The 27,598-nt window shown below is 42.5% G+C and overlaps 1 protein-coding gene across 9 annotated transcripts in view; it reads right to left on the reverse strand.

Moving 5' to 3' along the window:
* PKHD1 (PKHD1 ciliary IPT domain containing fibrocystin/polyductin) overlaps positions 1-27,598 on the reverse strand; it is a 252,325-nt gene that overhangs the window by 142,406 nt on the left and 82,321 nt on the right. For all 9 annotated transcript variants that reach the window (XR_011095438.1, XR_011095437.1, XR_011095439.1 and 6 more), the window contains one exon: positions 14,894-15,106. Coding sequence is in view for 6 of the 9 variants with exons in the window: in XM_068678848.1 (XP_068534949.1) it covers positions 14,894-15,106 (213 nt within the window). In the remaining 3 variants the exon portion in view is untranslated. The remainder of the gene's footprint in view (positions 1-14,893; positions 15,107-27,598) is intronic.

Raw genomic sequence — 27,598 nt, forward strand, 5'->3', positions numbered from 1 at the left:
CACAGGGACAGACAAACATCACTACTTTTAAAACCTTTAGTAACACCAGGTCACTTTCACACTGCCTCCAAACCAAGGGGTCATTCTTTGAGATCTTAGCTTAAGTGACTTACCAGGTCATGCAATTAAACCAATTAGATGCAAAGTCAAACACAAGACTAAAATGTCTAGCATGCAACCAGCCTCTTTTCAAAGAGTTGACAAAAAAAAAACCTGCTTGATTTGTATGGTAGAGACTGGACACTTGATTGGGTCAGCATGAAATTATGCGATGGTGGAAACAGGATTCTGCAGATGCCTAGCAGTGTATCTCAGCCTGTTTCCAGAGCTGAAAACACAAAGACTTTCATGGAAAAAGCCTCCTCCATGGGTGGTGTTTCTCAAGGTGTCTGCCTCAGTTGCATCTGGGTAAGGAAGAACAAAATCTGGAGGTTCCAAGGAAGGGAATGATAATACCTAGCACAAAAACTGTTGGACTTCATGCCTTTTTAAATACAAAACAACCAGTATGAATACATGATTTTCATGTATTCACAATACATGTGAATACATCTGTTGGGATGACAGCAGGGTAAAGAAGATCCCCCTACATCAGCTACCACTGCAAGGTTACAACTGCATACTCCCAAATACCCTCCTGCTTGTTGGACATACTACCAAGGCTGCGTGCAATGAGCCCCAGCCCCAGCAAACTTCATGACATTTCACTCTCCCTTCTTTGCTTCACGAAGCTTGCTTTAACTCTTGACATCCCCTTTTGCCTAACAGGCTTTGGAACAGATTGTTCCAGAAAGATCCGACACACTGAACACCATCAGGGGAGGGAGCATGTGCCTCACACACCTTCTTTTAGTATATTTTTCCTTCCCTCCTTTGCAATAGATCATAATTTACCTTTAGCCCACAGCAAGTTACTGTCCTCCTCAGTTGTACTGTAGAAAAGTAATAACACCAGAAATCACTGAGGGTAGAGGTTGCGTCCAATAAATCATTTTCAAATTATTTTAAGCAAGCTTCTCTCTCTATTTCCTGTTTCACTTTCTGGTTGCTTATACTCTAGTGTCCCAATTCTTCTTTCCTTAATGAAGGTGGAGATAAGGAGTAGCACCCCCAAGTCAATGAATTCACAGCAGAATGAGAGAAGAAAGAATCGAGTCTTGATACTCTGTCATCCTGAAGCATTTTTGAACACCTGCTCTGTGTGTAGATGAGATGATGAACATCTAAACCCAGCTGAGATACCTCTGGTTGATTAACTTTTCTTTTTCTTAAAGCAGAAGTGAAATTTCTTCACTTAGAGCTTAACAAATCCTTGAGACATCCCTCACCTAATGTGCTTTAGTTCATATCATAGAATTGTCTGGAATGCATGAAATGGTTTTGCTTCAAATTAAACTAAAACAGAAGCTACAATCCAGTAGGACATATAATACACTCCAGCTGTAGACCTTCCTTATCTGTACATCCAGGTTTCCTTTTTAGAGAAGGGTGGTGCATTCCCTGAAGCATCCCAAGATGCAGATTGTGATTTTTGGCATATGAAAATTTGGGCTAGAATTACTTATTGTGTAGGCAAGGTTATAGGCAATGTTGCAAGCAGAAGAATCATTTGCTGCGTTTCAGCTGGCTCAGTGTTAGCACCAAGAAGAGAGGAATCAATACAGGGAACGTTTATGGGAGCACACAGAGACACAGACTGCTCCAGAAATGCATTCAGTCCACCCCAGTAGGGGTGTCAGAAGTAGTAGGAATGAATCACCCTTTCAAGGTGCTCATCTCCTTCCAGTTCAGAGCTGATGTGATACAAAGAGTGGGAGGATACTGGTGCAAAGGGAAGAGATAGGACATTTGAAGTAGTGAGAGAGCCTTCTTGATGACCCTTTCTGGTTGTCTTGAGGCAAGTACTGACAGCTTCATCTCATCTTCCCCCCATTGAACATCCTGGTATGGTAAGCACTGTTCATGTATTAAATGAAGACTTTCCTTAGAAGAGGCCTACAAATCAATAATACTGAAATATCAAGTATTTAGTATATTTTTAATAATAAAACCATGCTTATATGCAATCATCATCTAAGACAGAAAGGAAAACCAGAGAGAACACAGAGGTGGACATCCCATCCTTCCCAGAAAGTCCTAACAATTCCTCAATTCCTTGAGGGGAAGCAAGAGAGGGCAGTAGAGCAGTCATTAATTCAAGGAGAGCTCCACACTGTTGGAGGAACCCCTTTCCATCAGCACCCTGCAACTTTATGCCAGTACAAAGGGAATGCAACTTGCTAAGAACCAAAAGGTAGGACATTTTGTCCCCTCCGCACAAAGACTGGCACCTTGTACGTCTCCCTCTTCAACAATCACAGCTGACTCAAAAAAAAAAAAAATCCCCTTGATATCTGCCTACATGCATTCTTTTACTAGCAGCAATCTCATCATCATTATTCATTTACCTTCTTTCATTGAGTGAACCTCATGAATTTTTAGGACTCCCATAAAAACGAACGACTGACAGCAGCCATCTGCATGTTGAGCAGCATAGAGTTTTTCTCCAGTGCTGGACATTTTGCTCGTAATACCAATTCATGTGCATGCGTTAGTGTGTGTGTTTGTGTGCATCTGTGTCCAGGCACACAACTGCCTCCCATTGTGTACATCTGTCACATACATACTACAGCAATCATTACAAAAACACTGCTGGGCAACAACTCTTATCATTAAGAGGTGCAAATCACCGTTTCGCATTCTAAATAAGCTCTAACAGGCCTGGTTCAGGCTTTTTTCCACTTCCAGGTTCAGAAACAAAATTTGTTATGAAAAATATTTCCAAGTATTCCTATTCTAAAAGAAGACTATTGAAGGCATTAAAACTTCGCCTCCCAACCCTCCCTTTTTATTTACCTCTTATTAAGCTCTCAGCCTCCTTCTCTGTCTCCCATTCCAGTTTTACCTTTTTTCCCAGCTGTTTTGCTGGGATGAGGTATTTTTGTCTTTATGTGTAAGATTTCTTACTTCCAATTTTCAACACTTATAGTAGATTTTATTAGGAAAAAATATATATGTTTGTATTTACTTTTTTTTTAAAAAGGCAGTTTGGATGTCTGATTATCCTCTAGCTGCTGTTCCAGAAAGACATAAATAGGTCTGATGCAGGTCCTATGCTGGGTCTCAGCAAGTACCAATATACACTCTTTAAATGCATCGGAGAATTTAGGAATCTATTTAAGTCTGAATAGTGACTAAAGAAACTCCTCAGGTCAGCCAGCATCTTGTTCTGTTTCACTCAGGAGCTCTTCTAATTCATCTCTGGTGGGAGCAGGATTGTCCCCTTTATGTCTGGATCTCCAAACCTTCCATAGCTGCCTAAATCCACAAGGATCTGGAAATCACACAGCAGTCACCAGTCACAGCAGACAGCCAAATTACATTGCTCCTGCTTCTTGAAGAAGTTGCCAGGTTCCTGTTCACCTACAAGAGGTGGGCTGACTGGGTAGGGTTCACCACTGGTTGGAGGTGGTTCTGCATCCATCTTCTACACAGGCAGGAGAAATGTGCTGGTGAACATCTCAGGAGGGCATGATCTCCATCCTGGAGTCAACCCTTGATTCCCAGAGGTCTTCAGCAGCTTTTCTCCTTCAAACAACCAATGGACTCTTTCTACAAAGATCATGAACAGCTAAAAGAGGATCCCCAGAATGAAAACCCCTTTCACTGAATTCAGCCTGCAGGGTCACCCTTTGGAGGCCCAGAACCTTCTGTCTTGTTTTCCTTTGAAAATAAACTTGACTTCAAGAAAAAACAAAAAAAAAAGGAAAAAAAAAAAAAAAAGGAAAAAAAAAAACTGCAGGTAAAGAAAATGACCTTCAGTGACTGGAACTGGGTTGTGCAACAGGTAAATAAATGACTTGTTTCAGGGTGGAAGGTTTAAAAGACCAACAGTCATGGCATATTTAAGTAATTTCTTCCCCCCAAAAGCACTGCGAGCAGAAACACTCAAAAGTGCTGAAAAATAGATGAATCTGTATCACTCCTTAATTATTGAACTCATTTTTAATAATTAACTGAGCTCAGATTGGAAGAAAACACATCTTGAGATCTAAAGCAGGACAGCCTTCATGCTAAGGGGACAGGACAGACCCTTTAGAAACAACATGTTATTGCAGGCAAAGGAGGAAATGAACATTTTACCAAGTGACTTGACGGAAACACACTTAAATACTGAGAAGAACCAAGTTATCAAATGACAACCCAAAAACAAGAGTGACTTGAAAACAAATTCCAAAGTCAACATTAATCACAATTTGTAGCATAAAGAACATCGTGGCTCCAGGACTCCGGTTTATGCTTCCTGTCAGAAGCATAATGTGGACATGCAGTCATGTATAGGCTCAGTATCATTACTAAGAATAAGAACAAGGTAATTCTGTTGTGTATAATGATGCTGTCTTTTCTATGTCGAGTATAGAAAAAGAAAAATGCTATCAATTTAATTTCTTACAGTCCCTCCATAAAACATTTTATAAATCCATGTAGGATGCCATATGACATCACTAACTGATTTTTCTTACTTCTAAGAGCTTCAAACAGAGATGAGAATTTGGGCTGTACAGAAATGTCTCAAAATCCCATCAAACCTTCACAAACACAGCAAGGTATGTCTGAGCATACTTATCTCTAGGGATACAAGAAATTCTGTCTACAGCCTAAGATTTTTTGGAAAAGGTGCTGTCACCTAGCATAAGATACCCAGGGAACCTCCTGTCCAATCCTCACAGCAACCAGTGTGAGGAACAACCAGAATCAAGCAGAGCTGGAGAGTCTGGATTACAAACAGCAGCGTTGGTAGAAAGCAGACTCTTGAAATGACTTTAAATACAAACTGACTCCATCCCTAAGCCTGCCACAGGACCATTGGTCTTTCTCCCAGAAGCTGTTTAAATGATTCAATCATCTTCTTCTAGATGCATTGCATGGGACTGCAAGCTTTGAACCCTTCTCTGAGTACACAGGGCCAGAATCCTGCTACATCTCTCCACTCCTATTTAACATAAATTAATTAACTCAGCTTATGAACGTAGACTTGGTTTGCAGTGTTGACAGACTATAAAGCTCTTTACACCTTTTGACGGTTTCCTGGAGCTTTAAAGTTGAGGTAATGAGATCTCTTTATACCACAAAAGGAATTTATAAGAACTGCAGGGCTCAGACACACAATCTACTTACCGTTACTATACAAGTTATTCTGCAGATAATCTGTCAATCTGTTGCAGCTACATTGTAAATCTTTAGTGTAAATGAGAATAAGATCTTTCAATTCCCATGAACAAAGCAAAAAGAAACAAGCAGTTTACATTTCCCCAAAATAAAGGAATGTTGCAAGAGACAGAGTCAAAAATGTAATTCAATGTATTACAGTGATGATAAAAAATAAAGAATAGAAAAGGCAAAAACAGAAAACAAAACAAAACAAAACAAAAACACAATATAGTCTCTGGTAATAAAAAGCAACACAATTTACTGCAGCATTTCAGGTGTCAGATGGCCTAAGGAATCCAGCTTCCTCTCCACTGTCATATTCCCTTATTATTAACTTTTCTTTATCCAGATTGAACTGCCCATTCAAATTTAGCTTGTCCATTCCAAAAATTTCCAAATGTCAAAGTGATAAATGGCAATACAGCCATTGGAAATGGCTGCTTAAAAAAAAAAAAAAAAAAAAGAGATTTAAAAAAAATATTTTAAGATCCAGGACAGAGACTTTCTGATGCTGCTGGTTCACAGTTAATAAAATAAATAAATATAAATAAATAAATAAATAAAATCAATTTAAAAACTACCTTAAGTTAAAAGTAATAGGATATCTTTTCCAGAAAGCCTTCCTGGTCTGTGTTTCTACAGCCCCCTGTGGTCTAACAGACCTCAAAGCTCTGGATCCTTAAGTTAAGGACAAGGAGAAATTGTGTCATGACATGAACTTGGATTTGGTAGTATAGAATAGAATAGAATAGAATAGAATAGAATAGAATAGAATGGAATGGAATGGAATGGAATGGAATGGAATGGAATGGAATGGAATGGAATGGAATGGAATAGAATAGAACAGAACAGAACAGAACAGTAGTTCAGTTGGAAGGGACCTGTCTTCGAGTCCAACTGTCAACCTCCTCAGGGCTAGCTAGAAGTTAAAGCATTTTCTTTTAAAATGTGCCACTTGCATGATCTCTAGCAGTGGTTAGTCCAGTCATTGACCATAAAGTGAAGAAAATCAGAAAACGAAGAATAAGAGCTGCTTCCCTCCAGTTTCTCATTTACTTTAAAACATCCACCTGAACCATGAGCCCTCAGACAAGTTCTCTGGCACACATTCTCCACTTGAATGTCATCACCTTACTTTTGCCCTCCCCTAGTTCCAGTCCAAGGTATACTCCCTAAGCATATGCATAACATTTCGAGCTGGTTTTGCAGCAAGAGTAGTCTGTTGTATTTTGTGTGTGTGTTCACGCTAGGCGGCTTCAAACGACAGGGATCACCTGTGTTCTGAAGGTGGGAGAACTCTTTCCACCCCCATAGAGTCCTGCAGGCCAAATTGCAGTGTGTGGGCAGCTCTTGGGGAGATGCAGACACTTTTCCTGCACCTTCCCTGCCACAACCAGTGCAGAAAGCTTCTCTTTTGTGCCCTGAGGTAAAACAGCAGGTCCTTGCTTGTTTGAAACCGCTCTTTAACCCTTAGGACACCCAGACATTAATCAGTTTTCAAGTGCTGCACAGGGGTGTTTTAGATGGGACTTGAGCGTTAGCTCAAAACATAGCTCATCGGATGTCCCCACCGTGTGGAACCAAGTCCAGTATAAGACATGAGCTTTATGCAATCAGTGGGAAGACTGGGACAGGAAATTTGGACCTACAGAGATGTCTCACGTGGACCTGAGTAGGTCCTTGTGCCCAAAGCCATTGTGTGCCACTTTCATGGTGAGGCTCTGATGCTGCATACCACCAGGGCAGGAGATTCAGGTGCAGCTCTGGGCTGAAGCTGCCCATGGAACACAAGGACATGGCACACCACCTAGCAGATATTTTCTGTCAAAGCAATGAGGATGCACAAAGGTGCATCATAGCTCAGTCTTTAACCATTCACTTTTAACATACTTGGTGGCCCATTCATCCAAGGCCAGATGCAAGACACAGCTTCAGCACCTCTGTGACTTCTTCCTCCACCCATGTTAAATAGGAGTGATATTATATCCAGAATAAGTTGTTTCTGCAGCTAGCCAGAAAATGTGATTTCACATCACCCAAACCTTCAATGTCTTCCACAGAAGAAAGCTTCTGCAGAAATTCTACTTTTGGAATCATTAGACTGTTTTTGCTCTTTGTATTAATATCACTTCAGTGTTTTAGCATTTTGATTTTTACTCTGTAAAAACACTACCTTTCACTAATGTGGAAATGTTGATATGAATCAGATATAGCATTAAAAATGATACTGTGAAAGTACAAATGAAAGCAAAATACTACAATTAAACACTTTTGCATTTTCCCAATGGGAAGAAAAATCTGACATCATCTGAAAGAGAGGACAAAGTAAATCATTTTGATTTTCTTCAGTAGGAAATATCCTTGAAAAATGACCTAGTCCTGCTGATTTTTTTCCTGTTCATGAAACTACAATTTTCACCTTAAGACAGTTCCACCTAAATATTATTGAAGAGCACCCTCAAGAAAGCAAGGAGCATCTTACTGAGGCCAGGAAGGGCTATGTGATCAAACAGATCCACAGAAACTCTATGGAAACAGCTCACATCCAAAGGTGCCATGAAGGAAATCCTCTTTAAACTGACACCAGGAACAAAACGCTTCCAATGTGGCAGCCAACTACTGCATATTCTCCTAGAGAGCTGCACGCAGCTGTTAACATTTTGCATTATTGCCAGTTAATCTTTTGCCAGCAGGAGCGGTTACGCGGGGTGGCATGATTGCTTCAATGCTAAAATCACTTTGCTACACCCCTGACACATGATGGAAGGGAATGAGACAAGCAGGAAAAGCAAAGATGAACCCAAAAGGAGGACTCTGCCTTGCTCAGCCTGCAGCACAGTGAAAACTCAGGTCTGGGACCAAGTTTCTCAGCCTGCCAATGTTTGCAGGCTTTCTCCTGTCTTTGGTAGGAATTCAAATTTTTGTTGTTAGCTTCTCTCCCTCCACCCAGTCTCCTGGTTGAAGTTGGAGCCAGAGTTGCAGGGCATGTTTCAATGTTATATTCAAAGGTTTAAAAGACAACTATTTGACTATTTGATACAGACTTTGTGTTTGTAGTAACCTACAGACCTTCCCTCTCTACAAAGAAACACAAGCTACATATTAGCTACTCTCAGTCATTGACCATCTCCCCATGCCCTTTACATCCCATCAATTGTTTCCCTCATTAAGATTAGCACCAAAATATGGAGTGAGTGGTTTAAGTTTAAATCAAAGATGATCAATGTGTTTCTGCTAGAAAGAAGGGCAAGCTATGAAAGACACAGCATCTCTCCCTGAGCTCAGCTTTACACGATCTGTTTTGTTTTTTGTTTTTTGTTTTTTTTTTTCTCCCCATCTGCTAGGTCTTTAAAATCTAATGGTCATCTTATATTTGTGAATAAGAAAGTGAAGGCACAAGTCATTGTACATTAGTTACTCCATGGGAAGTGCCTAAGTGCAGTCTCTTACCCCCAGTGAACACAAGGGGATCCAAGGCAGCTTAGCCTTCTGTTCAGGAGCCATCTGCTTTAATGCATCATGTTCAAGTCAAGGTCTTGAAAGGAAAAATGCTATTGCAGAAGGCAAAAAGCCTCCTGCAACCATACAAAACAACTAACATGTAAAAAACTAACCCGTGGAAGTGACCCCAGAGAGTGAAAGGGAATTTGAATTTATGGTGTGCAAATCAGTGATTTCAGTTATTAGGAAATAACAGGTATTCAATATATAAATGTTTCAGTAAGGTAAAAAAGTACGTCTTATCTCTAGAAGATCTCTGCACCCTATCTTGAATCCCTCCGCTAAGATTTTTTTTTCCCTCTGGGAAGTTTTCTTTCTCAAATGCGAGTAAAGCAGAACAAATTCTCTCATGTTGTCTATGATCTCTTAATCTCAAACTCAGCACAGATACGTAACACTGCTTAATGGAGGAAAAGCAAGAAGCATTTGATTAAATGGCTGCTCTCTTGAGGAATGCACAAGCTCTGTACAGCACAGCACACAGCTCACAAATATTTTGTGGTTTATTATTGATTAAATGTGATTAAAATGAATAATGGGTTCAACTGATAAAAACACTTTTTGCCCAAGTTAACCCTGAAAATGTTTAAGATTTCTTTGGTTTCAAGGAAGTCTGGAATTTAAGAAGTGCAGAATTGCCTACTGTCATCTTCCACCATCAGCATCCACTTGCAAATATTTCACGTGCAGGGGTGATCTTTGAAGCAGGACTATCTGTGACATTAGGGGACTGAAATGATCACTGACACCCCTGTTGTAATTATGTTGATTAGAAACAGGCATGGTATTAAATGAAAAGGTCTCTGGGCATCATTTTTCTTTACCCCTCAGCTTTCAGGCTTTGGACAAAGTGTATGTAGCACATTATTAAATCCAAATCATAGCATCGTCCATCTAGTTGGACAGGCAGGCATTACTAGTCAAAATGCAGGTATCAGGCTCATATGTTCATGTCTCAGATCATCACAGTGTTGGTACCAACAAGGTTTCAGGTAAAAATACAGCAAAAGTGCTGCTCTTTGTTTGAGATGAGGCACAGTTTGCTTCAACAAGACACAACAGAATAATGACTTCATGGACACAGGACTGCTAAAATATAGAGCAGAACGGGAAAGGCCTTTAACATTTTTCCATCCATAAGAGTGTTGTGCCCACAAAATCAGGGTATTATAAAGGTTGGGTGTCCTGAGCCACTGATGCAGCACCTCCAGGTACGCAGTATCCACATATTGTCCCTGCCCACTGCTCAGCATCTGCCAGTGCCTCCAACCCAATTTCACTGGAAAGGACAAAGGCACAAGAACAGCCAATGCCACCATGCTAACCCTCGCTCCTGAAGTTTGTCAGGAGAGTTTCTTGGGGAATAAAGTGCGAACAGAGCTGGAGACAGTGATAAATTTCCCTTCTGAACAATCAATAAAAGTCTCCCAGCCCCGCTCAGGCCCCTACTGCAGATGCGAGGGCCATAATTACATTGTCAAAAAGTGGAGTTGCCCCGGCTGACTGAACCCCCCTGTAAAACTGACGTGTGATTGACAGGCAGTTTATGGGTGGCACGCTCTGACTGGCAAGGGAGTTGGCTAAAGCCAAAGGCAACAGTGAAATTTCCCAGCCTGCTACAACCACCGGAGCAAAGGACCGCTGCTCGCGAGGGAACTGTGGGAAACCCTTAGTCATATTAACATATCAAAGTGAGGAGCTGACAGCGCTTACTAAACAATCTGAAGTCAACCATAGCTGCAAAGCATCCCCCAAACCTCCTCGTCTGAAGGAGAAAAGGAATTAAAAATGCACTCACTCCTGTCTTCACCCAAGACAGCTCCGAATTTGAAAGACTGCTTATTTAATGATTTTGATCTGCGATAACATACATATACGTGTAGATGTATATACATCACATATATTGCTGAGCATGTCAGCCTCTTTCATATATGTATTTGATATGAAAGAGGCTGACATGCTCAGCAATTTGTTCTATACCACAGGCCAGACTGGTGCTAAATTGGAGCCAGAACAACATATTTCTGTTTGATGTAAGCAATATGAAGCTAGCAAAAGAATGCACTTCTTTTGGCCTTATTTTCTACAGCGCTGCTACTGCTTCAATGCTAAATTGCAGATTACATGGTTTGAATCAATCTTAATTGCAGCCATGCACTGGGAGTGTATGGCGTGCCAAGCTTAAAAGTGGCTTCATGGCTATGTCTTTTCTCACTTCTGGATACATCGGGGTACAAAACATGACTGGAAATGTTGCTGTGCAAAGGGACCTGGACAGGCAGGAGAGATGGGCTGACACAGACCTGCAGCTCAACAAGCAGAAGCCCAAAGTCCTGGCCTGGGGAGGAACAGGCCCAGCATCAGGACAGGCTGGGGGCACCCAGCTGGAAAGCAGCTCTGCAGAAACAGACCTGGGGAGCCTGAAGGGCACTGAGGTGAATGTGAGACAGTGATGGGCCCTTGGGCAAAAAAAGGGGGCTGTGTTAGGCAAAGTACTGCCTGCAGGTTGAGGGAGGGGATCCTGCCCCTCTGTTCAGTGCCGGTGAGGCTACACCTGGAGTGCTGGGACCAGTTCTGGGCTCCCCAGTACAAGGGAGACATGGACATGCTGGAGAGAGTCCAGTGAAGAACTGGAGGATTTCTCCTATTAGGGGTGGCTGCAAGAGCTGGGGCTGCTGGGCCTGGAGCAGAGGAGGCTCCGGGGGAGCTCCCCCATGGCCGTCAGTACCCACAGGGAGGTGCGGAGAGGCCGGAGCTGGGCTCTGCTCAGCGGTGCCCAGGGCCAGGCCCAGAGGCCCCGGGCCCAGCCTGGAGCCCCGGCGGCTCCCCCTGCCCCTCAGGCAGCACTGCTGGGCCCAGGGGTGCCGGAGCCCTGGCACAGGCTGCCCCAAGAGGGGCTGGGGGCTGCTTCTGGGAGAGCTCCCCGAGCCCAGGGACGTGGGGCTGGGCACCCTGCAGGGGCAGTGGGGACAGGGCACTCAGGGGTCCCTGCCACCTCAACTATTCTGTAATAAGGCCCAAGCCCTGCTCGTGCTGTTCTCACAGACTTTGCTGCCTTCTACATGCCTCCGTACAGCAGGTACTTGTAGCAGACAAGCAGGGTTGTAACTGAGTCGGGTGGTTCTGATGAAAGCTTGAGCTTACCAGGTTCAGGCCTTAGGCTGCCAACACAGACCTCACCCTCAGTTTCCACAGGAAATAATTGCTGAGAATTATGGCACTGAGTAAAACATATACTAGCAACAAATCCTTTTGAGAGTGGACACCTGGATGTGCTTCCCTCAGTCATACCGCTAGGGTAACCCTGTGGAAAGTATTTCTGCCCTGCTTGTGTAATTTCATGGGTTGTGTGTGAAGACAGAGTCAACAAGCTAGTCATGAGGTAGGCTCAGAAGGGAAACAAGAGGCACAACCTCCAAGGAGTGTTGTTTTCTTTTCCCCACATTGCTAGAAAACAAAACAGCACGAGGAAGTCAAGGCTTTTGCAGTGCTCTGACAATGTAAGGACAAAATTCTGACTTCCCTACAGAGGTCAAACCAAGAAGGATTCTTTAAGCTACAAGGAGAAGACACAGAAAGGATGCAGCAAAAGCCTTTATCAGGCAAATTCAAATCAGATATCTTAATATGTCCCTTGAAAACATAAAATAAAAACATGGATGATTAACCAAATTAATCCCCTGGAACAAGCTTCCACAGAAAATGCTGGCTTCTGTTTCCCTTGATGTTCTCAGACAAAGACCAAGCCTTTCTGGAAGGCATGCTTTAATCTAATGTGAGTTACTGAACTCAAAGCTGGGATAACTCTGTGAAACTCAATGGCCAGTAAAGGACAGTCAATTCAGCCTAGATGATCTAATAGCACTTCTTCGCAGAGCCCCTCTAGGAAATGGGATAGAAACACTCCCTTCTGCTAAAAACAAGTTACTGAAATTATTAAAGCCATCTGCAAGCACTAAATATTTCAGCCTCGCTGTGTCTCGACGAAGTGGTCAAGAGCTCACGACGTGGCTGTCAGCACAAGTCCAGGTGTAGTGAAGCCCCCCTCCTTTGCTACTGCAAGGGGCATCTTCTCCAGCTTCCACTCCTCCCTCCTGACTCAGAAAAGCATCTGCTCGCGGACTGCCCTCCAACCACCGACCTCGCCTGACCTTGCTCGGCTCTGGTGAACTGACAGGATCATGGCACAGCAGCACGGCTTGCTCCCTATGTGCTCAGATCGTCCCCCTTGGTGTCTTGCATTATTTTTGACTGAGAGCCAAACGTGTCAGTAACGCTCAGATGGCAACATTTCTGCCTGTAGGCCAGGAGAGGGTAAGTTCAAGCCCTGCTGGAGGACACGGATGCCTACCGATCTGAAAGTTGACATGCAAGAAGAGAAGTGAGGGAGATGAGGCATTCAGACATTTATTTATTTATTTGTTGTCCTAAGATGCACACTGCCTTTAAAAACAGCACATAAGTTAAGAGCTTGACGTGAGTGCATTTCACCAATATTCTAACACATGCTGAGCTGGGACCCGAATTCCACGTCCAAAGTACTCCAACAAGAATTTGGCATTTAATATCAACATTTTACAGCCCTTCAAAAAATCTCTGTATCTAAATTCTTGTCCTTGTTTCAGCTGAGATAGAGTTAATTATCTTCATAGCGGCTGGTATGATGCTGTGCTTTGGATTTAGGAGGAAAATAATGCTGATAACACCCTGATGTTTAAGCAGTGTTTGTGCTAAGTCAAGGCCTTTGCAGCTTCTCCTGCTGCCCTGCCAGCGAGGAGGCTGGGGGTCCAAGGAGCTTGAATGGGACACAGGCAGGACAGTTGGTACAGACTGGCCAAAAGGATGTCCCATACCATGTTGGTTTCCTGTGGGACAATAAAACTGGAGGAGTTGGCTGGGGGTTGGGGGCCACTGCTCAGGGACTGGCTGGGCATCAGTCGGCAGGCGGTGAGCAATAGCTTTGTGTATCACTTGTTTTGGATGTTATTATTATTATTTTCCCTTCCTTTCCTGTCCTATTCAACTGTTCTTATTTCAGCTCATGTGTTCTACCTTTTCCCAATTCTCTCCCTCATCCCGCTTTGTTGTGGGGTGAGTGAAAGGCTGGGTGGTTAATGGGCTGGGTTATACCACAATAATTCTACCCCATAACATGAAACCTGTATTCCCCCACAAACCTATGCCAATTTCTGTCCTTTAGATCCCCTGTCCCACTTGATAGGAATGTACAACTTGGGCTCTGTGGGGCTTCCTTTCAGAGGAAAGCCCAGTCGTTAGAGCAGAGTGGTTATGTCGAACTGAAATTCTTGGCACTGCCACAGTTTTTCTGCATAGCCCTGGGCTTGTCATTTGTGACAACAACCTGTGCAGAGCCGGTGTGAGTGTGCAGACCGATAGGACATCGGAGATGCCAGCTGTGCTCCTAACACTAGAGACAGACGGCTGGAGGCTAAAGAAGAAGGGGAAAACACACTGCCATGAGTGCTTTGCTGCTGCTGTGAAGACAAGTAGCATCCCCACTCCAGCTGGCACAGGCTGCAAACTGCAGCACACTTGGCATTGGCTTCACTATGGAACTTGCCTGGCAGACCACCCACTCTTGGCTACCCCAAGATCCACACCTTCTCTGAGGAGGAAACATCGTAGTTGTAATGGAGAGGAGGAGAAAGGATGCCCCATTCCAATAGCAGAGCAAACCCCCATAGCAGAGAATGAATGCCTGGTTCCCAAGGGATGGAGACTTTCATTTGGGGATAGAAATGCACAAATCCAGACTTCTATGCACCTAAATGAGTGCCAAGGTTTCATAACTACTTGATGCCATCTAGTTTCTTCTTAGGGTCAAGATTTTCGAAATGACTCTGCTGCCAGTATGGGTGCTCTTACAGAGGTACAGCACTGGGCTTTAGTGCCTAAGATACTGCAGGAACAGAAGTCTCAAAATGAATTAAAATCAATGAATTTCTGGCCCCAAAGACTGATTTCAACATATACTTCAGTGTAATAAGATATCCAAGTTCATAGCCAAAACTTTTTTTTTTCTCCAAGCACATGCTTTATTTTTTCCTTTTTTTTTTTTTTTTTTTTTTTTTTTTCGATTTTAATTCAATTTGCTTTTAAAGGGATGGAAAAATGTACTCACCGTGGATGGAAAGGGTCCCATTCCTCACTGCCAGGAACTTGGTCCCATATGGAAATATTGGTGGAGAATGGAGGCTTCCATAGAGATAGATGTGTGCTTTGTGATGGAAAGGGGCCTCAGAGGATCCCACCTGGAGCTCTCCTCCATCAGATATCAGAATGGAATGAGCATGCAGTTCTACAGGTCCTGGACCAGTGAATAGGAGCTTGCCACCTGAAGACAACAGAAGAGTAAAATGCAACCACTGACCTCAAAAACAGACATTATCTCATAGTCAAAGGAGCTGTAAGAGATGGGCGAAACGATGGTTTTGCAATAATGTTATGAGATTAAGGGTAAAACAATATTGCTTTCTGCAGAAATCCAACTTTGCCCTGTACTTCTCCCTGTGGACTTATCTGCTCTTTACATACTCCTTTTTGTAATAAAGATCTCATTAACTCAGTCCATTTTTCACTTCTGCCACAGGCTTTATTTCTAGACTTGAGCAAGACCATTCAGCCTGGGCAGACATCTAAGTCTCTCCAACTCCACTCCAAGGTAGCAACATTCAGAAAGTCCCAGTCCTAACATACTCACTCTCTAACTGTTAAAAAGAAATACTATTACTTAATTTGTATGTTCCTTTTCAGATTACAAACTGCTTGTGACAGGGACAGGGGAGTGGAAAACAGCTTTGGAACACAAGAATTGGCAAGTTGTGTAGTTCAGTGGTTGATTTAATCCTGCATATTCTTCCAGCTGCTGTTCAAAACCAGATGCTCCCAAACACAGTCTAAGAAACTTCTCCCTGTTAGCTGGCTGCAAGATCTCCCCATCCCATGAAAGCCTCATTTTAATCGCTAATTAGAGGTTAGCTTCGCCCCAAAGCATAAGGTTTCATCTCCTTGCCAACATTTTCCTTCTACCATCTATTAGTATAACTGGATAGGTTTTGTCAGTAATATAGATCTGATCCTTCAAATCTTTTTAATACTCAGTCTCAATAACTTCTTGAGTCAATGAATTCTGTGGTCTAAGTTAAATAGTTCATGAAAAGGCATTTCCATCCTTTGGTTTCAACTCAAGTCTCTTTCCAGTTCTGTCAAATGCCTCTTTTGTTCTTGCCTTGTGTGAGCTGACAACCCCACTCTATCTCAGGGTGGCTTAATCTTTGGCATCCTTTCATATTTTCTCTCGAAGAAGGACACTGTCACTACTTTTACAGTGTGCTTGCACAGAGCGGACTCACAGACATCTAATCGTTCTGCTTCTGGGATATGTCTTCCTAGGTCAAGCCATGCTTTCCAGGAGCTCACCTGGCTGCCTCAGAGCTCCTTAGAAAGGGTCTCCAAGCCTCCCACCATTAGCCGGTTTTAATGGTGACCTTTATAACTACCAAACTGTTGGCTTTCCTCCTCCACAAGACACTATCAATCCTTGAAGGATTAGGGACATCAGACCTCTGCTTTAATTTCAGTAGTGAGACAAAGCTGGAGGGTACAAGTTGTAATATAGAAATCAGATTTTAAAATCCTTTGATCATTACCTCCACTTTGATGGGGTCCTCTTGCTTGCAATGATACAGGAGCTGCAGAGCACTTGACTGCCTTTCCCACCCCATTGCATACACTTCTGATGAGCATATGCTGCTTATCCTGACCTCCTTACTTATTCTTGCACTGATGAGCTTTAATTGTTGAACCTAATTTCTTAGTCTCATGACAAAGCTCGTATTTGAATAAGAACTACCCCATTAAATATTTTCTTTGCAGATTTCAGGAGGTTCCAGATAAGTTAATATAGAATATGCTTAGTAGGCAGAAGAGATAAACCTCACATTTTCTTGCTTATAAGCACTGGGAACCATGGGATTGCTCCCACAAACACTAGCTCCCCTATGTATAAGCTGACTCTTTCCCTAGACATACTTTCTATATACGAATGTATTTCTGTTAAGCTTGCTTTGCTAGAACCAGTTATGTTGTGTTTTTACAAATTATACAGAATACACACTGATAAACCAGCATGAATTTCAGCTCGTTTCACTCAAAATGACAGAAGATTTCTGACTTATTCTGAGATACGTCTGAGACTTCTAGAAAAATGAAATGTTGCTAATACAGAAATGTGCTATGCTGAAATAGGGATAATATTTGAAATGGTATTCATTTGCAGACTGAAGGGACCATTAGATCCTATCGCCTGATGGTTTGTGCACATCTTGCTATTGAAAAACTGGAGGAAGTCGAGTCGTCTGTGTTTGACTGCTGTATACCCTCCAGAAAGGCAGATAATCAATTAAGTGACTTGGGGACATCATTCTACCATTTTCTACGATCATTTTTTCCAACAGCTAATCTCCGTTACTGTTCACAATTTCTGCTTTATTTCCAATCACAACTTGTCAAGGATGAGCTTTCAGACAGTGGTTGTCTTTGTGCCCTCCTGCGTTGCACGGCAGAGAGGTTTGCAAAACAGCATTTTCTGCAAAATTTTTTGAAGGTAAATGGCAATTAAACCAAATCGCGGCACTCATTCAGCCTTGTTTGTAATAAGTTTTTTACGACTCTTCCTGCAAGGAGTCATCAACATCCTCTACCACAACCTGATGTTCATTCTGAAATGAGGAACCCAGACCTCCTGATCCTTCTGCTTCTTTACCATTCTTGTTGGAGCTGCCTATATAGAGGCAAATCTGCCTTATTCCCATACTCTACATCTTGCTTCTCACATAAAAACTAAACTACCTCTTTTTGCTTCTTCATTACACTGAGAGGTTATTTGGGCTTCCTTGGCCACATGGACTCCTAAAGCTTTCCATGACTGCAGCTTTCTCTGACAAAGTCCCTTACTTTGTAACTACAACTTTCATTCCTTCTGCCTGGCTGTCTATTCAACGGTGTAAATCTGCATTTGTTTTGAATGGCATTCACAAATGTGATCAGTGATGGATCTCTTTACTTCCTGACCACGACTGATATGCAGTGGTATCCAAGTAGACATGAAAATGATTTCATACCAACACTTTACTTTTTGCTAGTGTATTTCATGTCTGGCATGTGATTTTGCCAGATGATCCTCAGTTAGTCATCACACTACCACATTTTACAGAATTAACTTAATCAAACATAGTTTTCTTAGAAAATGAACTAAAATTTGTTGTCTTTTTTTCTTTGTGACCTATTTTTCATAAAATTTCTATCCTTTCATTTACTGGTTTTTGTAGTTAGTAATTTACGGATTCAATCAGCCATAACATATAGCTTCATCTAGTTTTATGCTTTGACCTATACTTGATATCAGACTAAGCAGCCAATAACTTTTCCTTTACCTATATACGTCCTGACACAAGATCAGAACTTCTACAGACTTCTGGAATTTCCCACGCACTCTGAAATTAATATTTGTGGACCATGGAATGCTTATACTAGCAGTTTTAAAGCTCTCGAATGAAACTGGACCTGTTGATTTAAGAATGTGTATTCCTGAAAGACACTATTTAACATTTTCTTCGGTAATAAATGGACTGATGGTCCATCTTCCTCTTGTAATATAATTTACCATCCTGTTCCTTCCCACACTGAGAACAGAAATATTTATTAAATACATTTGCCTTATAGCTGCAGTGTTAATAATTTTATCACTGCAATCTAGAAATGGAGCTATAAATCACTGCGATTTATTTTATTCCTAACATAAAAAAGACATCTTCCCCAAGGTCTTTATTGACTTCCTATGCTCTATTCCCACTGAAATATAGTCATTTCTGTTTCCACTTCTCTTCATATGATTTTTAATGAGGATTCTAATTGCTGCTGTGCTGCACTACTAAATCAGGAAGGCTGGTAGACAGAGTTGTCTCATCTTCTCATTGCAAAATCATACTTCTGCTGCAAACAACCTTCCCAAATCTATTCCTAAGCTTCAGCCACATATTGCCCATCCAAAATTTTCAAGCTTTCTATAAAATAGCTTAGAAATACTAAATTCCTCCCATAAACGTTTCTACCCCTCCTCTGTGGGATGTGAGGGATGGGAGTACATCTTTGCCTGTAAAACCCCCAAGTCCTTTTCTGATTGCATCCATTTCAGTGCATCTCAAGGCAGCTGTGGGAAGATGCTAATTTCCCATACGGGTCTGGGATTTACCTGCTTCTGCCCTGCCTCCACAAGGTCTGCTGAGCACCTTTGCGTACAAGGTGGTTTTGGCATATCAAGAGTTGCCCATCCTCATATAGAGCCTAAAAATCACTGTCTGCCTCCTCATGTCCTCTATCTCCTTTTTGTTTCCCTTCCCCTTTTTACAGCCCCCTGTTCCTTACTATTAGTCTAACTACATGTCAGTCGTTCTGAACAATTTTTCCCTTTCTGGGTGAAGATACAGTTCTGCTGGGTCAGTAAGAATTGGACCTCAAGGTGAAGGCTGTTGCCTGGCTCTTGGGTTTCTCTGTCTCTAGGTGCAGTGACAACCCTAAGCACACCTGGCAATAGTGCAGTGGTTTGTGAGATCATGACCACCAAAAGACATTTGCTGCATGAGATGCTTTGTCTTTCCCTTAGTAGCAGCAGTCAGACCCCAGTATAATGATAGGAACCAAGTATCAGCTTGATTGATCAGCTACAATCAGCTACAACTAATGGTCACAACTTAATGCAGTTGTAACCAAGCTATTTGCAAAGCTTCTGAATTCTGTCCAGAATAAAGCCAAAAGACTCTTGTTCTTTGGGGAAAAAAAAATATATATATTATATAATATATATATATTATAATTATATATATATTCAGCTGCTGAAGATTAAATAAGCAACAGGGGGAAGGGAAAGAAAAAAAGGAAGAGGAAAGGAAGAGGAAAGGGAGAGGAGAGGAGAGGAGAGGAGAGGAGAGGAGAGGAGAGGAGAGGAGAGGAGAGGAGAGGAGAGGAGAGGAGAGGAGAGGAGAGGAGAGGAGAGGAGAGGAGAGGAGAGGAGAGGAGAGGAGAGGAGAGGAAACCATTAACAGGGATTCGTTTTGTCATTAAACAAGTCTAAGTGTAAAATAAACTGTAGACAAACTTATAAATACTTGTGTCAAAAAATTATATATGGTCCCTCTAACCCTCAGCTCTCTGTATTTCTATGCTTTTCATTGGGTCAGAATAAATATACAGCTGCTGCTTTACAAGATTGTCATCCCCTTTTTTAAAAAGAAAATAAAAGTTATGCTTCCTTCTTTTATTGCACTTGACCCCTTCTCTGAAAGCAGAAAGCAAGAATATTGCTCAACTGAGCCTTTGGCTGTGACCCTCAAATTGTTTGTTATGGCTGCGCAGGAAAGCAAAGTCCTACATATGACCTTGAGGGTGATTTTATAAAAATCAATCAACTACTGTTATGATGGCCTCCCTACCAAGCAAAATAAATACAATTAAACCCATAATCACTTCTGTACAGTAATGTGCAAATTCAATGGGTCTCTTTAGGTGGAGCGAGGGAGAGGGGGGAGAAAAGTGGTGGGGCTATTTGATACTTTGTGAGAACATCAGAAGCACCATTCTTCTGAATTAACCCAGCAATTAGCCTCCACCTCTCTGTCCAGAAAAAAGAAATCTTTCTTTATCTGTCTTTATCCAAAAGGAAAAAAAAAAAAAAAAAAAAAAGTCTGTAGGCAGCCCCGGAGGGGAGGATCAGACAAACCAAATAATGGGGGAAAAAATATACATATATTAAAAAATAAAATTATAATAAGGTAAGAGTTGTAATCTGCCCTTTGAATGACTGCTACACCAGCATGTCAATTGTTTGGTGAAGATTTCTCTTCTGAATTCCTTGGTAAATGGCAGAGGGCACACTCAAAATGATAGGAAATGAACAACTAATGTATTGCCCCTTCACTTGGTCATGCAGCCCATGGAATACTGTGTTGGGTCAAACCCACAGCCCAGGTACCCAGAATATTTTTGAATACCCTTGAAAAAAGTCTGTAAGTCTGTGCAATGTACTTCTGAAAAAAAAAAAAAAAAAACTATCCAAGGAGAAATGTTTTTTGATGATTAATGTGGAAAGTTTCTCCTTGTTTCTGTGTCACAGAGATGGATTCATGCTTTCAGACATAGGAGGAGCCTTATAACCTTTCTCAAAAACTTCATTTAAAAAAAAAAATAAATCCTTCTAATATACACATTTTCACAATGCATAAAGGAGATGTTGATTTTCTCATTATTATTTAGGCTGTGGTTTAGAGTGCTCTAGAGATTTCCTGAACTCAGAGAGAAGCAAAGTCCCCACTCCAACGAGCACCTTTTGGTTGGAGGTTGTTTTTCTATCATCATCTTTTGAGGCAACACTTCAACATTTGCAGTCAGTGTAAGACCACCCTAAGAAACAGTGTATTTTTTTCTAATGAATAGCTCATTGTGGAGCTAGGATAAAAGTGGCTATCACCAGATTTAATTCACAGAATCATCTAGGTCAGAAGAGACCTCCAAGATCATCGAGTCCATCCTCTGACCTAACACTAACAAGTCCTCTACTAAACCATATCCCTAAGCTCTACATCTAAACGTCTTTTAAAGACCTCCAGGGATGGTGACTCAACCACTTCCCTGGGCAGCCCATTCCAATGCCTAACAACTCTTTCAGTAAAGAAGTTTTTCCTAATATCCAACCTAAATTCTGCATCAGTGTTAGGAGGGTACCAGTGGAAAAATTGTCTTAGATGTCACTACTGAGTTCTGCCCCTACAGCTAACAGAAATCCCGTTGCCCATGGAAGAGGACCTGCTGGTTGAACGACCATCTCCACCCATCACCATGAGGCTCCCTGCACGAGGAAGATCTGTTCTGGTTGTTCTGTGGGCACACCACAGCCGTGTATAACTAACATTCCCACAGCCTTCAGCCTGCTCTTCCCAGTTTCCTCAGTCGGGTGTTTCACATGATGAAGCCACAGAATCTCCCACGAGACAGGCTTAAGCTCACACGTTCCAGTCCTGGCAAGCATCCCTGAGCAGCAAACAGCAGGAGGCAACTGCTGGAGCTGGAGTATCTTTGCTGCAACGAGTGATCCTGCACAACAAGGCTGCAGTGTGCTGGCAGCTCACTTCTTGCTCATTCTCCGGCTCCCAGGGTGAGGCTGGTGGGGCCTCGTCGCAGGAAAAAAACAGTAAAACAAAGACCCTCCTGTGTACGGGAAGAGGAATACAGAGTTTATGAGCCTTCAATAATAATCGATTATTTCACGGACCTGTCTCCTGCACCCCGTTGACAGGCTCACATGACATTCGGATGAGCCATAAATTTGATTGCATGCTGGAGCAGTGCCGAGATAGATGCAAAGGAGAAAAGAAGTTTGTTATAGTGGCTTCATCCCAAAAGCTGCCTTAACCTAAAGACCAAAATTCCCTATAGATGTTCATCCACTCTCATGATGTGCAGGTACAGATCCCAAACTAGCTACACGCTTCCACCAGGATGCCACTAACAAGCTAAAAAGTTAAGCTTGTATTCCAGCGTTTTGTTGGAAGGAGGCCTTAATCTCTCCCTGGGCGAGGAACTGGCAGCTGCTTGAGCACTCTCAGACAGATACCGTCTCCCAAGCCCAACACGCCTGGGTTTTCTGGCTCGCTGGGCTCGCAGCCATCTGTGCAGATGGCACGTGCTGCCTCGTAAGCCGGGCGGGCTCTTCCCCACGAGCTCAGGAGACAGACAAAAGGAATTCAGCCCAGAACACACTGCCACAGGTAGCTCTTCCAGAGAAGTCCTTCTACTTCTTCAGTCTTGCGTAGCTTCCCAGCCTCTCAGCAATTCCTTAGCTGTTTCTGCAAGGAGTGAGCTAACCTGGAGGGGAAGAGGTGTTGGACCCTCCTCGGTGTGCTTTGAAACATCCCAGCCCATCATCTGGGATCTAATGAAGGAAGCTGCCTTGGGAAGGCATCAGGGGAAACACCAGGCAGATGGTGCAATGAGCAAACAGGTCCTTAGGTTATTATTTCAAGCCTATAGGTGATGGACACCTGTTAACTCCTGCACCCTCTGCAAGGGAGGCAGTGGGAAAGGCACAGCAGCACTGTTATGGACAGCATAATAATTACCATTATGGTCTTTCTGGGTGACCATCAGACCAGAGCGTTTCTATTTGCTATGCCCCTCCACCCACGGTTATCTCATTTCAAGCTGATTTCTGGCATTTAAATTTAAACTTTACAGGTAGGGTTTTCCTCCCAGTTTCTAGTGCAGTAGGTCAGACATTGGTCTTCGTGACAGCCTACTCCTACAGAAATCCGACCGTGATGCACAGTTTGTTAAGCCATACAAGAGGGGATACATCAAAACTAAAACCCTCACATAATCCCCCGCTACACATCATGCCTCCTCTGTAGCTCTGGGCCCATGATACAGACTTATGCTTTTGAAGGAATTTATTTGCATTTAAAAGCTTTAAAAAGACCTGGACCTCAGTTGCCTGGTTGCAATGCCGGTGTTTCTGTACCACGTAAAAGTGTGTGAGGACAGATCTAGCAACGATGCAAAGCTGCTACCGTCATCAGGACCTGATCTGCATCCAGGGCAGATGTAGACAGACTCAGCAGCCCTTTCCATCCCATGATTAGAAGCAGCAGCTGCTTCCCCAGAAGGGACACAGCCAGAGAAAGAAGGGATGCTGCTGCCTCAGCTTTCAGCCCACTTGCCTGTGGTTTGGTGTGGCCAAGATGAGCTTCCACCGATCCGCTCATCCCGCAGTGCCTCAGAGGAGTCTCAGGAGCTATCGAAGAGGTGGAAAATCAATTTCATTGGCAAGCAAGAGCCCTGGGAGTCTGGTGTACATGCTGTAATCCCATCCTAAACAGAACAGGAAAAAGAGACCTGCAGCCCATGCCCAAACAAAAACCAGGGTTTAGAGCTTGGGGAAGAACCAAAAAACATCCAATTGCTACAGATTCTGGGCATTAAAATCCTTCTTCTGGGAATGTCCAGGTCTGTGACTTGAAGTGTAATGCATAACACTGGATTCCTGCTCAAATTATACTAACAAACTAAAGAACTGATGCCTTTTTTTTTTTTATCCCCATCAAAACAGCAGGGACTTTAAGGTTATGGGAACAGATTCCTTGCAGGCTTGGTACACCTCACAGTAACAACACAGAAAAATATCACAGCAACAGGGAGAAATAGGGCTGACTATTCTTCCTTTTAAACCTCAATTAAAAAATACATTGGATGAAATTTCCCATTAGCTGGTACTATTTGTACATCCCATGTTCTTTCTTTAATTAAAAAACATGCTTATTGCAATACTGCCAGAATCGCTTTTACGGTATTTTAATTGTAATGTCTCTGTCTGATTAAAAAAAGAAAATATGAACTAGAAACTGCCTGCAAAAAGTATCACTATGCATATCCCAAATGCGTTGAGCAAAATGGCATAGAAAACACCACAGCGCAAACATTTTTCTAACTGTGGCTACTTACAAGGGATTTTAAAATAGAGTGAGGACAGGAAAACAGAGGAAAAAGCTTTTTCTGTCTTTCAGTGAATTCACACCCAGTCTTTATCGGCGGTGACTGAAGCACCACTTATTTGAAAAGTAGTTATGCAGATATATCAGCTAATATTCGATGCTCTTTGCTAATAGCATCAAAGCCTAGGAAAAAGTCAAGGAAAATCAATATTTAGGTTTCTTTCCTCCTCAGGTCTACATGCAGGACCCATTCTAGCCACAGCCTGATTTTAGTGCGGCTTCCAAGAGATCCAAGATATTGTTGGATAAGCATTGATTTTGGGACATGGGTTCAAGATCAGACCACAACTGACAATGGCATGTGTATCTTCGGGGTTTTTTAGTTCCTTTTTTGTTTCTTTTGTGTGTGTGTGTGTGTGTTTGTGGGATCTCGTAGCTTGAAGAGAAGCCCAGATTACCCATGGCATGTTGGAGGCTGGGTGTACATAATATATCACCGGTTTTTAGAGGCGGAAATCTCACATGAGGGGGTCAGAGCTTTCTCAAAACCTCAGCATGGAGTCTGACTGCTAAGATGCAGCAATGCCTACAACTGGTAAAGGACACATGGGATGATTGTGACAAGTAATACGGGCGCTTTTCTATAAGAGGGACCAAAATAATCTTCCCTCTTATGCCTGCAAGGGTGGCTATCAAAGTTGCCAATACAAAGCAAATGGACAGTTGAATGCCTTCAGCTCCACCAGAGTTATACCAGCAATGTCACCCCAAAACCCACACCCAAGGTACCCCACCAGAGTTATACCAGCAATGTCACCCCAAAACCCACACCCAAGGTACCCCCAGAAGGAGGACAGGCAGCATTTTCGGTCTCTGGACTACCCTTGGGGCTGTTCTACACAGTACTAAAAATTCAGATAAAGGCAATAGCACATGTCTGAGGTATCAGCCCGTCACAGACAAAGAAGTTACTCCAGCATAAGCTCTGTGTAAAGGAAATTTCCATCTGTCCTGGGTTATCATAAATATTACCATACTTGTGATGTCGGGATCAAAAAATATATAAATAACTGCAATCTGCTGAATTTACAGAGTTATCTACAATCTGTCTATCTTGTATCTCTTCCCCAATCAGTATTGTCTGAGCAGTTCCATCGTCTGGTTATTAAACTTTCCACTGCCAATAACCACGTGTTCATGCTCCACTCGTCAAGGGGGAGGCAGAAGCTGGTGAGCCCTCATGGCAGTAGGCAGGACTCAGCTGCCTAATCTTATTTCACTATTGCTTTGGCCTCCGGATCTTCTGTCCAGACAGCCTGGTCACCACCAGAACCACCACATGCATCCGTCTGTATGCTAATGCAGCCAAAGCAGGGTCGCCTTAAGGATGCACGTGCAGCTGACGTGCTTCTTATAATAATCTTTAACCAATTTCCACAATGTTGAAATCATCATGAGGAGACCCCACACGGGCTGTGTTCAAAATCCTCAGGGTGTCTTAAAAAAGGGAGACATTTCATGAAATGGGCCTGTGTGTTGGGTTTATTGAATACAGGACCTGGGCAATAGGGTACAACAGTGTCTTTGCAGAGGAGCAGACTCAGTAGCATTACAGGCATTTTCCTCCATAATGTCTGTTAAATTTTCAGCTTGTGAGCGCACAGATGCTGAGTCAAGAAAGCCAAAGGGAGCAGAGCTACAATTTTAATCCCATTCTCCAGCTCCAACTAAGAAAAACGCTTCAGCTCATGCTTCAATCAAAGTGCGCATCTATACCCGCCTGCAGGTTTGGGGTTTATTGTCATGCCCGTCTTGCAGCTGGGGAAACTTGGCAATTATTTGACAAGTTCAGAGATTTGACAGTTGCTACTCTAAGGGAATCACCTAACTGAGACTCATCTTCAGACAGGTATCTATAATACCTAAGATGAGCAGGTCTTTGCTAAAGTATGTTTCTCTCTATCAATATAGGAGCCTAAACAACTCCCCTGAGCTGTGCAACTTAAAGAAAGGTACGGAAAAGGGGAGATGACTCCCATCCAATCTCACACCAGAGCAGACTTCAGCACATCTTGACTCCAAATCTAACCAAGGCTACACAGCTAGAGGCACCCATGTCAGTGCAGGGCAGATGCAGCAAGTAAACTTCAGCAAAAAGAATAAGTTCTGATAAAAAATGACCAAGTAGGTTTCTGCTTCCAGAATGCTTCATCCTATGTTTGGCATGTAGCAATACTGAAATAATAGTATTTGGAAAATTTGAATGCTGCTTTCCTACCTGAATCTATGTTCCAAAGCTTTTGGGAAAACGTGATAAAGGGGAGAAATGATTTGAAATCAGAGAAGCTGAAAGCATAAAGATAGTCCTTCAGACTTCACTAAATTCGATAAAACCACCGTTTGCTTCACAAGTCCTGGCTGATTGATTATATCTGCCTTTGAGTAGGCCCAAAGGGGCCTCTACTACCAGATTGTGCCCCACTTCTTCACAAAGACAGAGGATGAGCCCCCAGATCCCCATCTAGATTTGCGGCCAAAAGTCTCAGAAAACTGGGGCTCAGTCCTATCTCCTCCCCTGCACCTCATAATCACACTGGGGTTACGAAGCACACTGCAACTCTTATCTTTATGATTTTCAATGGGGGGAGAGGGAAGAAAATCATACTAAAGTGTTTTTTTTTTCTATTACAAGTTCTTGCTAGATTTTTTCTTTTAAACAGGAATGATGTTTGATGTAGTAGTTCTTAAAAAATCTGGACTGACAAGGTTCAAATTTCTTTGGAAATGTTCACACAATAGGGACAAACTTGCAAAGTTTTATCTGTATAGAACAGATGTTAAATGTTAAGATTCAATGTTAAAATATAACTGTTAGATGCATATTTTTCATCATCATCTTAATGAAAAACAAGTACCTTTAACACCCTTTTGATATAAAATAATTTTTATCAACAGAAAAGTTCCTGGTCCTTAAACCTACAGAAAATTCTTCCCATTTTTTTCTTCTCAGTTTCAGCATAATCTTACACATGAGCTGAACTTTGAGCAAGCAATTGAACCAGAACAACTCATTCACTTAAATACCAAATGTGCCCGGCACTCTTCATGATCAGGGCCTAATTTCCAGGAATGAACATTTCTGGCACCGAATGCCAAGATATTTCAATTCATACTTTGATACTCCCAGAGATGCATGTCCTGATACTTTTTCTGGGGCTACCTCAAGGTACACAAACCCTGCAGACCCAGCGTTCCCCCCGTGCTCATACTTGGTTATTCACTTTCCA

Source organism: Anas acuta, chromosome 3 (assembly GCF_963932015.1).
Source record: "Anas acuta chromosome 3, bAnaAcu1.1, whole genome shotgun sequence".
Classification (NCBI taxonomy): Eukaryota; Metazoa; Chordata; class Aves; order Anseriformes; family Anatidae; genus Anas; species Anas acuta.